Here is an 18,503-nt window from a genome sequence, read left to right as displayed (position 1 = left end):
TTTCCCCCTATGCATGACCAGGTGTTAACCACATTTTCTACTAATTGAGAGAGGAAATACTGCAGGAGATTGACTAGAATGCCCAATTTTACTGTCATGATGAGTGAATATTGTAGAAAAATTCCACACCAGAGTTAATACACACATTACAGACACCTAAATATTAAAATATGACCACAGAGAGAAAAAAACAGAGTTGAAGGCACCTTAAGCATTTTAAAAATCTAACCCTATATAAGAACAAACTGCCAAAACAACCGAGAAACGCGGAAGAACAGTTAAAAAGTCTAAGGATATTTTCAATACATTTAAGAGCACTACAGTGTCTGAACAAATGACACACGTCAGTTTAACACAGAAAGAATAAAGCAGATACTTTTTTGCCCATTCTTCTTTGAACTGTCAGTCTATTTATTAACTTATATCATAGCAGAATAATCTATCGTGTCATCGCGGTCGTGATCAGTACAGTTGTATCAGTGTCCTTTGCATACATTTGAAATATGCGCGCATACACGCTGCTGGTTCATGTTTAGAGCACTAGAGTATAAGAAATAGGTCCACAAAAAACTAAAATGTGCTCGCTCCGGTCTATATTTGTGTTATATGATCCATGTGGAGAATGTTGTTAATCTCATCACAACCGCTCTCTCTCGCATGCCGCGTGTAGTTTGAATTCTCCGCTGTAATCAAGGGCTGAATCCGAAATCACCCCCTATAACCTCAAATAGGGCATTATTTGAAGGGACAGCCAATTGTAGTGGTGAACGAAAACATAGTGGACGTTATTAAGCGCACTCATTCAATCCCACATTGCAACCACAATAATGAGTGTACACACAACGGGCTGTCTGAATTCACTCATTCGTTTTCATTCACTCCTACAAATGAACAATATAAGTGGATAACGAAGGGAATAGTGAACAAGGCTTTAGGAGGCGATTTCGGATTCAGCCATAGGCTGTAATGCGATCTCAGCTGTGCTCTCACTACAGTGCAACAGTGAAACGGGACCCCTCTCAAACAATGACACGCTGCGCCGCGTTCCAAACGTTGTTTAAGTGACATATACCGCTATTGCGGTATAATCAAAACTCATATCATCATAAAATAAATACAGGTATTCGGTATGAACCGGTATACCACCCAGCACTACTGCTTTGTGTACAGTGGTAAATAAGAAAATTCTATATCGCTGCTGTTCCATAAGTGCCACCTACTGTTAGAGAGTGAATTTGCACTTTCATTCAGTCAATCTTTGTTTCATGCAGGTATGTTTTATGAAGCATAATTTCACAAAGCTAAAGTCAGATCATTCTGATTTTGCTTTAAATCTTGAAATTATACAAATCAAAAACAACATGTGTGTACACTCTAAAAAAAAAGGCTCGTAATCATAGGGGAACCTTTTTTAGTGCTATATAGCACCAATTTTGGTGCTTCAGTGGTTCTTCAGCGGTTCTTCAGAGGTGCTATATAGCACCTTAGTCAAAGAACCGGTGAAGAACCTCTGAAGAACCGCTGAAGAACCTCTGAAGAACCGCTGAAGAACCACTGAAGCACCAAAATTGGTGCTATATAGCACTAAAAAAGGTTCCCTATGATTACGAGCCAAGAACCATTTTTGGTGCAATATAGAACCTTTTTTTTTTAGAGTGTAACATCATTGTTTGGATCATGATTAAAGCACAGTAGTTGCCTCTAATTTCAAATGGCAACATCTATTTTTTGTTTAAGACCAGTTTGGCCTGTAATAGAGTAAGCAAGCAACAAATAAATTTGATTAAAAAAAATAAAAAATTCAGCAACAGCTCGGTATCAGAAACAGCCATGAAAAATCATGATCAGTGCATCACTTGTTATGAACGATTATGCAGTTGGAACTGAAATGACCCAGCATTCACCCTAAAATGTTGAACCGTTCCTGTAAACAAACTATGCAAACTGCTCCTGTAATAATACCATGCTGGGACAACGATGAGCTGTCAAACACAGATACTCTCTTTTTAGCACAAAGTGAATATTTGCTCAGATATAGCTAGAGGAAAGGGGAGGAAAAGAGATAGACAGGAGAGTGAGAGAGAGGGGGAGAGGGACTGAGAATACTGGCAGAAGAAAATGAAATCCTGGCAGAATATGAGAGGAAAAATATGAGTAATGATGCGTGCCCATACCTCCTGGGGGAGACCCTGCAGTGTGGCATATTATCTGTCCCTTTTGAAAAATACCTCCACACACACGCACATTTTAAATAAACCATAATCAAATCTCACCTTTCAAGCTCTACAGTCATTTTCCTGGGCTCTTTCCTCAGCTGTATCCACACCTAGCTGTGCGTAGAGTCTTTTTGGCTTCTCAAATAAATCTAATTACATTTAACAACTACCTTTACATACATCTGTATTTATAAATGGAATGAAAAGAGTTTCATTATGAAGCAATTTACAAATTCAGCTGCAAAGGTGGGTCACATTATGTTGACAGGCAATTAGCAGAATTGTCTCCGCAATTGAACAAACCTGACAATTAGCACTTTGATGTGTCATTTTTATAAAGCAACACGTGGTACTGACTCGAGTACCAAAAAAGATCATATTGCCAGTGCCAGAATTGCAGGCACATTTGTCACAAAAATAGCAACTTTTATTTGTTGTCACATGGGACAGAGCAGAAAAACAGCATATGTCAAGCATGGACAAATTGCATCAGCAAAAGGGGAGAAGTTTTCTAAGCTCGCACGAAAAAAAAAAAAAATTTGTTCAATGAAATTCTGTATAGAACTCTAGGGTTTTTGACTATTTTAAAGATGCCAAAAATGAGAACTAAATTAAACTAAATATTCCCTGATCTTGATCCAACCTGCCTTTGCTGCAACTGAACCAGCTATTTCTGGTCTAATCCCAAACGGTCTGATTTCTGAGGGAAAGTCTTTAGGTGTTTTTCTGTCAATAGACACCAACCCCATCAAATGAAACACATTACAGGCCCACAGTGTAGCCTTTGCAACTTTACCTGCCACTAGACGACTAATTCTTATGAACTGGAAGTCAGCAGCTCCTCTCCCTTGCGTCAATGGGTTTTTTTTTTTTTTTTATACACGCTCTCAAAATGGAAAAGATTTGATCAGCAATGAGGCAAAAACCAAAACTCTGGAATATTTTCTGGAATATTTAAGGAGACAAATACATTTTAGTGCCCCCCCCATCCACCCAACTATCCATCCATCCATGCATCCATTTCTATGGTTGCCTGATATTCCCTTTATTTGTACTATTGTTTGTGTTTATGTGAATATGTATTAGGGCTGTCAATAGACACCCTTTTGTGTGATTAATCGTAATTAATCGCACCCTTATCGTGAAATTAAGCATACACCATTTATATTGTTAAACACATTAATTTTGTCATCATTGCTATATCCAGCAAAGTGAACCATCCGATTGGGTAATTCTCACTGAAGACTCCAAAAGGACATCAAATAACCAAATGATATAAAAAGCCCATATAATTCATACAGAAAACTTTATTTCACACTGTTTGAACATCCTTCCTTGTGTTAATTTCTATTCCTCTATGATTCCTTTACACCTCCTTTACACCTTTACTCCCCACCTGCTGGCTATTGGAAAAAACGTAATTCAGCAATTTCTCATTATATCTGGAACGGTAAATGTCCCCGAATAAAGCCGTCTACTTTAAAGCGCAGCAGAACAGATGGTGGCTGGTCCTTTCCCAAGTTTAATTTATACACTGACTTCTTTACTCTCCGTGCACTGTCAACCTGGTTTAAACCAAATGTGTCAACTTCATGGTGGGCTATTGAAGAATCCCAGGTTTCTCCTCACAATATAAAGCATTTGGTTTTAGCTGGTGTCTCAGACAATGTAAACTTCGCTTTGGCCCCATCATAACACACATTTTATTTCTACTTGGCATCGTCATTCACCTGTTCCATAATAATAATTTTTCATCAGGAAAGAACCCATTTCACTGTCCACAATGGGTTAAATGCAAAGTAAACTCCTTTGGTGACATCTATGATGACAAAGGCCTGAAATCATTTCAAGATATTAAGGCTCTTTTTAATATACCAGGAACTTCCTTTTTCATGCATCTTCGCATTAGGTCAGCGATTCGCGCTTATGGTGTTCCCTGGGATGCACAATTGCCTGTACATCCCTTGCGAAAAGTAATCCTTTCAACTGATAATTCTGTTATTTCTGGCTCAGGTATTTACTATTTGCTCCTTAAAAACTCATACAAACCATTATCTGGTCTAAGGATATCAGTGGTGATGCACAAACTTTATATTCTGGCCAAATTTGGGAGACAATTACATCATCCTGAAAAAATCCAAATCATGAGATGATGCATTGGAAACTACTACATAGACTCTATCTGTCCCCTTTAAAACGCTTCTATATGCATCTGTCACCTTCCACAAATTGTAATTTATGTCCGCAGAGGGCACTTGGTACATATTTACTTTTTTTTTGGAATGCCCTGCACTTTTTACCTTCTGGTCTCAGCTCATGACATATCATTCCTGTTAGATAAGGATATGGTCTTGACTCCGGAACTCTTCCTCTTAAATAACATCTCTGAATTGGCATCGTCTTCGCAACAGAGAAACTTACTTTTAGCTGCTCTCGCTGCTGCAAAGAAAATGTTAGAAAATTCCTCCACATACGATGTGCAGGCGTGTATGGGGCTTATCTTTGCTGGATATTATTTCTTTGGGACTATCAACAGCTCGTATTCATGGAGCAAAGACAAAGACTTTGAAGACCCGGAGTGCTACTTTTGATATTGTCAAATCCTTTATTTCTTCTTTTTGATGTAAAAATGTATTTTGCATGTATGTATGTATGTATGTATATTTTCTATTTATCTGATGATTAGGTATTTTACTTTTTCCACTGCATTGCCTTGTAATTCCCCAGTTCAGTATCAGTCTACCGTGGGGGGTGAGTGATGGCTACAATCTAATATGTTGCATCTTCTTCATATTGAACGGACTACTCAATATAAAATAATTGTTCACAAAAAAGTAATTCACACTGTATATGTGTACAGCGCAACAACAAAGAGCTTTTTTACATTTTAGACAAGTCAAGTTGCAAAACCGAACAGGACCATATTTTTGCGCATCAATACTCATGCGTGCTTACTGTATGACTCCTGTTCGTCACTGCTATCGTCTTCACCTTGCTTGCGATCCTCATCCATCAAAATTCTACTAAGGAGACACTGGTTTTCTTTATCTAGCCGAGACACGTAGTTTGCGTATCATCTGGCCATACAACGGTGGGATGTTTCTAGGCCGATATTGCTGCCGTACCATGGGTGCAGCAGACGCAAAGATATTATGCAGCGCCTGAAAATAGGCTGACTTCCGCCAAAGTTCCTTGATTATTACGCAGGAATGAGAGTATAGTTCCTAGCCATATCGGCCTAGAAAATCACAACTTTTAATTTTCTGTCAGTCTTAGTAATACACGATATAACTATGCACATCACAACATGTAAATAGGAAAATGTTGGCGTTATTTTGTCACTTATTGAGCAGTAGGCTAGATGGAGCCATTTACCTCCAGTCTTTGTGCTAAGCTAGGCTAGCGCTGGGTGCGTCAGACAGAGTTATGGCACGCACGGAGATGAGAATGGTATGTATGGATTTATCTAACTCTGGGGGATACAGGGAATAAGCTAAAGTCCCAAAAAGTCGGCATGTTCCTTTAAAACAAAACACACCGGAATGACTAATTCACTGAAAACGCAACATGAGTCTCTATTCTCTCAGTCCTCTTTGATGTAATAAGCCAGGTTTTCTTTACATTAGCGCTGTTTTGGACTGATTGTTTGAATGCATTTGCTTACTAGATAATTGAACTGAAAACGTTCCCGGATTTTTGCGGCTTAAAATGAACTGATTGCAAACAGAGAAGCGAAACCAGGGTTACAGGTGCTTGCGCTACTGTAGATCTAACTGTAACTGCGTGACATAAATGACGCAATTTCATGTGCTTATTTGTATTAAATTATTTCAACACGTAAAGGATTTTGAATTTATTGCATGCGTTAAAGTTGACAGCCATAATATATATATATATATATATATATATATATACAATTTACACTATATTTATGTCACCATTGTTACTATTTGTTTGTCCTAAGTTGAACCAAATAAAGGCAAAAAAGGGATGCTATAAAGTTTTGTACATAAGAAGGAGAAATGTCTTAAATGATTGCATAATAGAACCCCATTTCCGGAAACGTAGGGACATTTTGAAAAAAGCAATAAAATCAAGAATCTGTGATTTATTAATTCCCTTGAACCATTATTTAACTGACAAAAGTACAAAGAAAAAAATTGCCAATGTTCACTGGCCACAAATTAATTGTATTTTTTAAATATAAACAGATTTTGATTTTGATGGCTGCAACACACTTCAAAAAAGTTGGGACTGCGGCAAAATAAAAGTGAAAAGATTAAAGAATATCCAAGTTAAACTGTTTTGAAACATATCGTGACTGAGTGAAAAAAGGAGCAAGCAAAGATGAGTCATGGCTCTCAATTTCATGAGAGAATTGTCAAAATTCAAAAATCAAATTTCACAATGAAAGATTGCAAACTATTAAGGTCTTTCACCATCAACCATACATATTCACATGTAATATTGTGAAAATATTCAGTCCAGAGAAATCTCAGTCTTTGTAGGGCAAGGCAGGAAACCTCTGATGAATGTGCGAGACCTTCGAGCCCTCAGATGGCATTGCATGAGGAACCAAAATGTTACTGTGTTAAAAATAGCCACACAGGCTCGGAAGTACTTTGGAAAACTGTTGTCACTTAACACAGTCAACATCAAGAAATGCAAATTGAATCACTGTTGCGCAAGGAGAAAGCTATACATCAGTTAAATGAAGAAATGCTGCAGAGTTCTCTGGGCCCGAGCTCATCTCAGATGGCCCAAAAGACAGCGGAAATGTGTGCTGGATGGTGGTTTGGGGGAAAACAGACATTCATTTCGCAGTCCCAAATACAAAAGGGACCATCCAGACTTTCAACAGCGACCAATGCAAAATAAACAACTGTAATGGTATAGAGGTGCATTAGTGCAAACAGTATGGGTGACTTGCATGTGTGTGAAGGTACCATTGACATGGAGACATATGCTGGGATTGTACAGAGACATCAAGATGACATCCTTCCCGGGAGGCAAGACGATGCCAGGCTTCATTCTACACATGCTACATCAGAGTGGTTTCTTAGACACTCTACCCTATAGAAGGGATGTGCTTGACGGCATGTCTGCAGTCCAGATCTGTCTCTTATTGAAAATGTATGGCCCATCATGAACAGCAGAATCGGACAACGACGGCCACAGACTGTTGAGCAGCTGTCTTGTATCAAGCGAGGCAAAAATTCCACTTGCAAAACTGCGACAATTAATATCCTGAATTCCCAAAAGATTTTTAAAAAAAAGAAGTGTAATTAAAAGGAAAGGTGATGTGACACAGAAGTAAACATGCCTCTGTCCCAACTTTTTGGGAGTGTGTTGCAGCCATCAAAATAAAACAATTCAATTGAATGAACAAATCACAGATTCTTGATTTTATTGCATTGTTACAAAATGAGGTTGTACTTTCATGTTTTTCTAGTTACAAAGTATGTTTACGAGCTGTTTATTCGTAAAATGTAGAGCTGCGCGATTAATCGAAATCACCGCAAAGATAACGTTTAATAACATGTTATAACTCACTTCATTTCTTCAGTAGAGTGTTTGAAATGTCCTTTTTGTGAGCTGATGTGGCTTCTTATTACAAAATGAGGCAGACAATGTATTATTTTATAGTAGGCCTATTCTATACAGTGATAAAATCTATGTCGATTAGATTTAGCACTGCATTATAATATACTTTATTATTATGAAAATACCAGAGAAGGCTTGAAGAACTCAAATACACCATATCTTGACGCAGTCGTGTGTTTATTGTCTTCATGTTCAATCAGTCAAAGCGTTTCTATCTTTCTATTTTATTCAGCTACAGTGCAAGCTTCACATTAGTGTTCTTTATATTACTTCTCTCTGAAGCATACGTGGAGTTTCTGCTCGAGGGCGCCCTCTGGCTTCCAGTATGAATCAGACATGAGTGTGTTTAGCACCCAGCAATGCAGTTTTTGGGTAAAATAGGAAAAATAATACTTCTCTCTAAATTAATGTATATGACAATCCATATGGGTCCCCCCCCCCCCCACCCCACACAGTCTAGCCATAGTTTATGTTGAGTTATAGAGCTCATGTAGGGAATGTAAGTTTAGATCCGGCTCAAAACATTCATCAGGGAAGGAAAATGAGCACGCTTTTACCTCAATTGTTTCTCCTAGGAAACAATAGTGAGCAAATGGATTAAGATTCCTGCTTTTCAGATGTTTCTCCTGCAAAAAAAAAGCCCCCATTTTGTCTAGAGAGCAAAAAAAGATCTTTTTCAATTTAAACAATTTTCATCAAATTCTATTATGATCTAATTATATTTGTCTTCAAAGGGATTTTAGGAAAAAGCAGACACTCCGATATCTTTCTCCCCCATCACTTCCTGCACTTTCTATATTATCTCAGCAAAATAAAGGTGGCAAAAGGCCAAGACTAAAAAAAGGCAGGCTTTCTGCACCTTAATGAAAAAAAAAAAAAAAAAAACTCAACAAAAACTTTATATTAAGAGCTTCACAAAGCTGAAATTTATTACAGCACTGCTATATGGAAGCTGTCTTAATCCAAGGCCAACACAAAGACACATAACCTGCTGTAGGAGTAAATCCTAGACTCCTGAACAATGAAAATAGTATCAAATATACCTACTAAATCTGTTTCTCTCTGTCTGAACTGATTAAGTTGAGGAAGTCAAAGGTTGCAGTTAAACCTAATGGTTGAATAAGTATGATAAGTAGCGTGTCACATTATATAATTACTCCTATATTTTGGTGCTGCTAGTGATGCTGAAAATTACACAATTTTTAATAAATCATTTTTATTTACTTAATTACGAACATTATGTGCATTTAAAAAAAGGCAAAAGTTTGATTTTTTTTTTTTTTTATGATTTAGAAAGAAGTCTCTTATGCTCAATGCTGAAAAAAGTTGTAGTACTCAATATTTTTGTGTACACCATTATGTATTTTCTATGATTCTTTGATAAAAAAAAAAATATTTTATTTGAAACAGGAATTTTTGTAACTTAATAAAAGTATGTATTATCAATATTGGTAAATGTAATATATCCATGCTGAATAAAAGAATATTATTGACCCCAAAACATTTTCGGTAATGCACAAAACTTTAAAGTAAACTATACAGGTCCAGCTTCCTATACATTGACTTGGTCTACATGTATCCTCATAATGCAATTATAATGACCGGGAAGACAACCAATGCAACCCCTAAACGAAGAGCACCAGAGGGTCAAACTAATGCGATTAAGCTCATAATCATAGTAACCATAAATCACATTCAACTATGTGGAGTACGCTGATTTTAATCGCAATAAACAGGCATGTAAACACCTTAATCGCATTATTACTGCTCTGACCAAAGTGTGCATGTGCTCGGACGTACACGGATGACGAGTGTTGTTCACACAACTTAAAGTTGACATATGCTGGAAACAACCAAAACTGTCTGCAGGGTGCTAGAACACACAGGGCTTGAGATATACACTTTCAAAAATGAATTTATAACAAAAAAATGCCTATTTTGGTTGTTGTTTATATTTTATGTTTGTTTATTTTAGTACAGACAACATATACTATAATATGTATCACTTTCAGCTGTGTTTTATGTAATTTCAGAATTATCTGTAAAATGACACTGGGATATTGCATTTATACCACTGTTTATGGGTATGGGGAGACTTGGGTAGGTGTATCAAAGGTAATATTCCTTCCTTCAGATCTATTTGAATAAATCTTGCACACATGATACAGACAAAATTCTTTTTGTCCAGTATTTGCTGCCATATAGACAAAACTACTGTCTGCAGGGTGCTAAAGCACACAGGGCCTGAGTTTTTGAGGACACTTTCAAACTAACACTAACCAAAAAAAGCAAAAAGCGCCTTTTCTTTTACAGCTCAGACAACATATATTTAAATGTTTATCACTTTTAGCAGTGTTTTGTGTAACTTTATAGGGTTTTCTGTAAAATGAAAATTATATATTTAGACCACTGCATGTGGATATGGGAAGCTTTTCAATTCGGGAAGGCCAAATCCAGGTGGATATCTCCAAAAATGGTCCCAGAGCTTAAAGGTGCAGTGTGTTTTAGCAGCATCTAGCGCTGAGGTTATGAATTGCACCCCCCAGCGCTCACCCCTCCCTTTCAGAGCACATAGAGAAGCTACGGGGGCCGACACAGGACAAAAATGTTGTCGTCGGAGAGAGCAGAGAGTGACTAGCGCTCTGTAGAGAAGTTTGTCCGTTTAGGGCTACTGTAGAAACATGACCGCGCAAAATTGCGGTTTCACTGTAAGGGGACCCGCGGTGTATGGAGATAAAAATGGCTCATTCTAAGGTAATAAAAACATAAGGGTTCATTATAAGGTCTTTATACTCCACTTAAAACATAGTTATGTATATTATATTGCATTTCTCTCAATAGATCCTCATAAATACTACACATTGCACCATTAAGTGGTTAAAACAGTGGCCTGTATGCGAGTTCACCATTCGTGCTGTGCATTTTGGTATGTAAAGAATGGTGGTAAAACTAACCACATTTTATAGCGAATAATCAAAATAATGAAAATTTAATGTAAACGAGAGTAAAGAGTTTTGCTTGTGTCACGTAAACATCTTATGCTGATTAATTCCTTAAGCCCTTAAAAAATTATTGATGCACATGTACAGTCACCGTCTCACCCATATACTAAAGAGCTTCATACAGAGAATCACCTCTTGGAATGAAGTTCCGGAGCTCAAAGCGAGAAATAGACTCCTATTTTCTTCATCCCTCACAGAACTGGAGGCTTTTCTACTTTGAAGGATGGTGCAATATTTCACTTGAGATTGTTGGAAGCTTTTCTGAAAGCAAACGTTGGATCTGCTCTTTATTAGGTTCTTGAGATCAATATATTGTTAAGTGAGTTCTGTTATTTTATCCACCCTCTGATAAAGTTAGCTGGATCCTTTATAGTTCATTGGCATGCACATAAACAATGCTGATTTTCACATTACATGCCTAGTTTGGGAAAATGACCAACAAAGACCTACTTATCCCGTTTTCAAACTAAATGTCAAGCTAGAAATAATCACTGCCTGTCTCCTGCATATTTTAACACTTATTTTTCATACTTATTGCATTAATTTATTGTACATAAAAGCAAACGTGTCGATCCTGAAATAGATTCTAGATGGGCTTTTTTGGGCAATCTGTAATTGTTCATGCACCTGTCAAGCTTTGATTTGCTTTTGCTGTGAAAATGGGTTTAAAGGAGGGAAAAGGTAAAGAGGTAAAGCCTGAAGAATGCTTCAGGCACAGAAATTATTGTGAGAGCATGAAAGGTTCGAGTGCATTCTGGCTCGGCTCAAAAAAGCACAAACACGCAGACTAAAAACACTTACGATGCTTCACAAATTTTAAAAGAACATTAAAGCCTTAGCTAAGAAAAGCTATTGAACTGCTTTCATGGACACAGCCTGTTAGCAGTGCCTGCTGATATTAGTTGGATTTCCATAAATATGACTTGCAAGTTAACAGTTCCAAATGAGGAACTGTTAAAGGAGACTTATTATGCTTTTTACATTTTCAACTTTTTAAGTGTGGTATGCTGCTGTGAGCATGAAAAAGGTCTGCAAAGTTACAAAGTCCACCCTAAAGGGAGTTCTTCTCTATATCAGTGAGCACTGATTCAGTATTCCCTGAAACGCCTTGATTGTAGACTTTGAGTTTTCTTCCTGGATCGTACACATCACAATAAATTCCAGCCCAATATAAAAAATGTTTGCATACGCAAAGAAAAAGGGACAAAGCCTGGTTGAGTTGCGTTAGTAGTGTGGAAAGGTGGAAATACTACGGTAATGTATTTTGATAAACTGTATATCATAATACTAAATGACCATATTCATGGAGGCATGGTATTTACATAATGAGTTTCAAAGAATGTCCAAAAAGCATCTTATTACCATAGTACCATGTCCAAAAATTCATGGCAATACCATGATACAGTTTTTTTTTTTTTAGTGTGGTTTAATAGCTCTTCCATGTTGAAAAATCTTTACTGTAAAAACAACTAGTGGTGTCAACAATAATCGATTCAGCGATGCATCGCAATGCGGGGCATGCACGATTCAGCATCGATGCGGCAAAGTGCCATAATCGATTATGTCACCGTTTATTTTCTGGCCTTGAGTTGGACAATAAAGTTGTGAAGTTTCAATTACTTCCAGGGTCATAACAACAACAATCAAGATGGCTGAGGCGTAGAGGTAGATGACCGCGATAGACGGGTAATTAAAAACGCACCCAAAGCTTGGAAAGCGGACATCTGGGCACATTTCGGATTCTGATGCCGGCTTCACACCGCACGCGTTAGCAGGGCAGGAGCGTATGGAGAGCGGGAGGCCGCGCCCCCATTGTGGATTCACACTGGCAGCGTTTGTCTCGCGCAGCTCGCATATTGCAAATACAGACAAATATTGTACATTATGTCACATTTTCCGGTCTTCTCCTCCGAGCCCCGTCTGTCTCATGCTTTGATTTATGATGGGCAGCATATGCTGCCAATGCGACCGTGTTCCCCTCTGTCCCAAACACACATGCATTTAACTTGTTGTATATAAGTAGTTCACATGATAAATGTAAGTTAACATTAAAGTGAATATATGCTTTATATTTTTAATCATTTAAACAGGCTTTTGAAGTTTGGGCAAAAACTTCTGGCAGTGTTGTTTTTAATTTTTTTAACAGCTCTGGATGTCATATGGTGATTGTGAAACACACGGGGCACTTCACTACATGATTTCATGGTGAAATTTGTTATTTTCCATGTTAATCTGGTCAGTTTTGATCAAGAACAATCCACTGTGGCTTTAAATCAGCGTGAGCAGCGCAGCAAAAATAGACTCGGCGCCGAAACGACCGCGGCACTGCTGCTTCTGATCCTTCGATGCGCTGCCGTGCCGCCTCTGCGTGCGATGTGAATGCTCTAATCTGTTAACATGGGCGCCGGAAAAAATACACGCTGCTTACGGCCTGCTAACGCGCCTGCCACACTAAAATCAAGCATGTTGGCAATACAACTAACTTCACGAACCATGTTTATCGTTGGCATCCTGAGTTGGCTTCAACAACAACAACAACAACAACAACAACACAAAAAGTCGACACATCCCAGCCAAGAATTGACGAATCGCTAGTGTCAACGTTACTGTGTGTGTTGCACTGAATATTTTTATTGCTGGGTGCCTGGGTGGTGGTTGTTGTTACAATAGTGTGACTGTAATTACGGATTAATATTTGCACAGGAGTTCATGAAGTGCCCTGTCTTAGAGCTTTTTACTGTGTGTAAAAAAACTGGAAAAACTGCTGGAAAAAGTTTGCTTAGTTGGTTATTATTGCTCTATATAATTTCAAATGGTTCTAAAGCAGAGAGAAGAGAAACATTTCTCATTCAAAGCACTGAAAGCAGTGATTTAGGTTTTCTTTTTCAGGTTTGAAAATGCCATATCCAATACCCTGTACCATTCAATTTTATTTTATTTAATGACATTTATGTCAAAGATACAGGAGAGTGATAATACACACATAGCAGCCAATACAATCTGTTGTTCAATATCTGACTGCTTGTATTGCCTCATGACTGATTAAAAATTTGCCTTGTTGTGTGCAGTAGAATTTTGATGCATCGCAATGCATCGTAGAATCGAATTGAATCGAATCGTTACCTGGTGAATCATAATCGAATCGAATTGTGAGGGCAGTGCCAATGCACACCCCTAAAAACAACACTGGTTACTGAAGACAGAGATTGGTAAAATTAAATATTTTCTTCTGTAACATCCGTAATATGCTTTTATGTGCCTCATTTAAAACTCCTTTATGAAAAATTGGATGCAACCTTTTTCGAAAAGAGCTTTCATCTCCAGAACAGTTTCTAAAATCCACATCAGCTCTTGTGGTGTCAAAACACCAAGTGATACTGGCATGGGTTTTACTTGACAGTGAACGCACAACACAGTGCTCTGACACGGACAAGCTGCAAAACAATGAAATTGATTCAAAAAGAGAGAAAAAAATGACAGTTAAAGTGTCTGGTGAGAAGATAAAACCTTTGTGCGAGGGAAAAATGTGTGAAAGACAAGCAAAAATGCACAAACAAGTGCTGCAGACAGATATTGCTTGTGAATTGAATCATAAACCCTTCATGCTGGCTAGCCTCATTAATGCTTTCAGTGAAACTGCTATGGGACCACATCTATACCTGAGATATAACAACAACATCTGTTCAAAACACTCATGGAAACTCGTGCAAGGTCTACAGAAAGTCTAACACTTTAAGAACACCTTTACAGTGTGCTTCACATTTAGAAACCAAACCTAGAGAGGAAAACTGTATAGCTTATAGGTTGCTCTCTCATATCTCAGGACTTAAGTTAGGTTTGAGCACCGATTTAGTCTCAGGTGTTTCTCCATTAGGAAGTCTAAAAATTGAAACAAATGTGTTGACACATACTAAATTTATGTGAATAGCAGCTCAGATCATTTGAGTTATTATCGAGATCTCAGACTTTTAAAAAACTTAAAACTTTTTTTCTTGCAGGGTTGCCCGCCATTCCACATTAAATGTCTTTTAAAATCCAATTCAATTCATGAATGTGACATAACAAACATGATGCTGACATGCAATTCGAATTTAAATGTAACAATATACAATATAATTAATTACAATAAACAAAATTAATTTTTAACTAGAAAAAACAAGAAATGCCAAAATTGTCTAGATAAATTTGGAATGTTTTGAAAGGTTTAGATAGATAGACAGATAGATAGATAAAAAAACAATAGCTAACTAGACAAAACGAGCTAGATAGATACAATAGATAGCTAGACGGACGGACGGACGGACAGACAGATAGATAGACAGATAGATAGATAGATAAAAAACAACAGACAGACAGACAGACAGAACGATGGAACGATAAATGGAACTATGGAACGATAGATGGAAAGATAGATAGAATGATAGATAGAATGACGGAACAATAAAATGATAGAATGATAGATAACTAGATAGAATGATGGAACGATATATAGGACGATGGAATGATATATGGAACTATGGAACGATTGATAGAACGATGGAAAGATGGAACAATAGAGACAGATAGAACGATGGAACTATGGAATGATAGATAGAACGATGGAATGATGGAACGATAAGAGAGTCAGATAGAACGATAGAACTATGGAACGATATATAGGACGATGGAATGATATATGGAACTATGGAACGATTGATAGAACGATGGAAAGATGGAACTATAGAGACCGATAGAACGATAGAACTATGGAACGATAGATAGAACGATGGAATGATGGAACGATAGAGACAGATAGAACGATATAACTATGGAACGATATATAGGACAATGGAATGATATATGGAACGATTGATAGAACGATGGAAATATGGAACTATAGAGGCCGATAGAACGATAGAACTATGGAACGATAGATAGAACGATGGAACGATAGAGAGACAGATAGAACGATAGAACTACGGAACGATAGATAGAACGGTGGAATGACGGAACGATAGCTAGACAAAGAAAACGATAGATAGAATGATGGATGGATGGATGGATGGACAACTTCCGCATCTTGGTAAATCTGAGCAGTTTGTGGCTCTGGAGGAGATGCTCGTGAGATTACTGTGTTGTTATTCTCAGGAGAAAAAAAAAGTCTAAGAAGCATGAAACTTTAGGAAATATCTCCACTCATTTTCCACTCAAACAAACCAGATATTGAGATATTCAAGAGAAATCATCTGGGGTTTTCTTTCCTACAGAAAACAGTATCCTCTGAAATAGATCATTGGATCATGGAAACGACATTTGGAAAATGCTGCATCGTCTATTAGAGCGAAGGAAGAAAGCCTCGCAGGGCTTATCGCACGACTTCACATGGCAAATACACATATATGGCTGCCAGCAAGCGCGAGAGAAAGGAAAAAGCACCATTTAAAGATCATTCCATGCTAGAGGGCTGCTGAAACTACAGGCATAAATGTTCCTCGTCCCTCTGAGCGCCGTCACAAGTCAGAATGCTGGCAAAGAACAAGCCGGCGCTGGTCTGTCAGAGCTGATGAAGCGAACAGTTCAGACACCCAGAGGAATGAGAGGAGGAAAAAAGTCAGAAATAAAAAGATAAAAGATCAGCGGAGAGAAAGAGAGAGTTTGAAATGAGATAAGAGCATTTGCGGTTTATGATTATTGACTATGTCCGCCAGAGGCCAACGATTGATTCATTTTTCATAACTCTCAATAAGAGCCATTCAAGTACGGAATAAAAAGAACAATCCAGCAACTGAGTTAGAGGAGTTATAGATTATGTAAAAATTTCCCTCTGTGAGACTAAGCATTTCCAATTGATTTCGCCCAGTGGCTCTAAGTGGTCTTTTTCTGTTGTAAAACATGTAAAACTAATAGACCAAACCCACCTGCCGCTTTTCAAAAGGAAACATACTCATTAAATTTCCCAATAGGGTTGATTCCCCACAGACACACACAGGCTTATGCTGAGTAAACATTGTTGCTATTGCTTACCGATGCTGCGCACACATTTTCATTGTTTATTGGTCGGAGGAGAGAATGACTCACCTGAATACGCCCAATAGGGTTCCCCGGACGCCCTCCGCTCCCGTTGAGTGGCTGAGCTCCCACGATGCTCTGTTTCCACATGTGAAGCTGTCAGAGAGAAATCAGACAATGTTATAATGACTTTCCGTTAACAATCAATGCGTAACATTATCAATACTGCAATATTGTGCACCTTAAAAATGCTCCGCCTATGCACCTCCTGTTTCAGATGTTTTCAATGCTGGCTTAAAGGATTAGTTACTTCAAAATGAAAATTCCCTGTTATTTTACTCAAGCCCATCTCATACAAGATGTTCATATCTTTCTTTCTTCAGTCGAAAAGAAATCAAACATTCCAGGATTTTTCTCCACACCATTGACTTCCATGGCAACCAAAATGTTGAAGGTCCAAATCAATGCAGTTTCAAAGGAAGGGCTTCAGAGGCTCTGCGCGATCCCAGACGAGGAATTAGAGTCTTATCTAGCGAAACGGTCTGTCATTTTTAAAAAAGATTAAAAATAAACATACTTTTTAACCCAAATTACTCATCTTGTGCTGCTCTACAACGCGCCAAAGATTGCGCAATCACGTCGGAAAGGTCACGCCAGACATAGGCAGAAGTAGGGCCGTGCGATATTGAAGAAAAATGCGATATGCGATATCCTTGTTAAATAATGCGATATTTGATATGCGATACGATATTGCTTTAAGTGTGTATAATCTAAATTTTAAGCATTTAAAGCACTGTATTTACATGAATACTCATCAAGACAGCCATTTTGACATAACTGTGTGTATTTGACAGTTTGAGTGTGTAACACGACGTGAAAAAAAGAATGGCTTGTGTGCACGTATCGGTGTGTGTGTGTCAGACAGCACGAGACTGCAAGGAGTTGTTTTCCGCAAGTTATTGCGTTTAATAACTCTTTAACGTCAAGCAAGTCACATAAGTAACAGTCGTGTACCCAGTCTATTCTCGGCTATACACTTTTCACAATGTTGAAGTAGCCTATTAAAATCATTCAGATATTGCGTGCCGTTGCGATATGCATATTGCAATATGTATATTTGCGATATTTCGATATATTGTGCAGCCCTAGGCAGAAGTACCGCCCCAAGCGAACATGCGAGGACTAATACAAACGGCCCTTACCAAAACACTCCATTTTCAATTTCAAAATCGTGCGACATCATTGTTTTACCTTTTTTTTTTGCTAAAGGGTGTTTGTATTAGTCCTTGCATGTGTGCTTTGTAAACACGGGGGCGGTACTTCCGCCTACATATAGCATGACCTTTACAACGTGATTGCACAATCCTTGGCACGTCGCAGAGCAGCGCAAGATGAGCAATTTAGGTTAAAAAGTATATTAAATTATTATTATTATTTTTTTTAAATGACCGATCGTTTCGCTAGATAAGGCCCTATTCCTCGTCTGGGATCGGCGCAGAGCCTCTGAAGCCCTTCCTTTGAAACTGCATTGATTTGGACCTTCAACTTTTCGGTTGCCATGGAAGGCTATGATGGGGAGAAAAATCCTGGAATGTTTTCCTCAAAAAATCGTAATTTCTTTTCGATTGAAGAAAGAAAGACATGAACATCTTGGATGAGATGGGGGTGAGTAAAATAAATATCAGGACATTTT

At 37.9% G+C, this 18,503-nt stretch overlaps 1 protein-coding gene across 1 annotated transcript in view; it reads right to left on the bottom strand.

The window, feature by feature from the left end:
- The window catches only part of ca16b (carbonic anhydrase XVI b), a 146,250-nt gene that overhangs the window by 86,793 nt on the left and 40,954 nt on the right, over window positions 1-18,503 (bottom strand). The window contains exon 2 of the mRNA XM_079841173.1: window positions 16,880-16,966. Within this exon, the coding sequence (XP_079697299.1) occupies window positions 16,880-16,966 (87 nt within the window). The remainder of the gene's footprint in view (window positions 1-16,879; window positions 16,967-18,503) is intronic.

This window comes from Gobio gobio (genome assembly GCF_949357685.1).
Source record: "Gobio gobio genome assembly, chromosome: 17".
NCBI lineage: Eukaryota > Metazoa > Chordata > Actinopteri > Cypriniformes > Gobionidae > Gobio > Gobio gobio.
The sequence above is the reverse complement of the archived record's forward strand: the minus strand, read 5'-3'. Positions and strand labels throughout refer to the sequence as shown.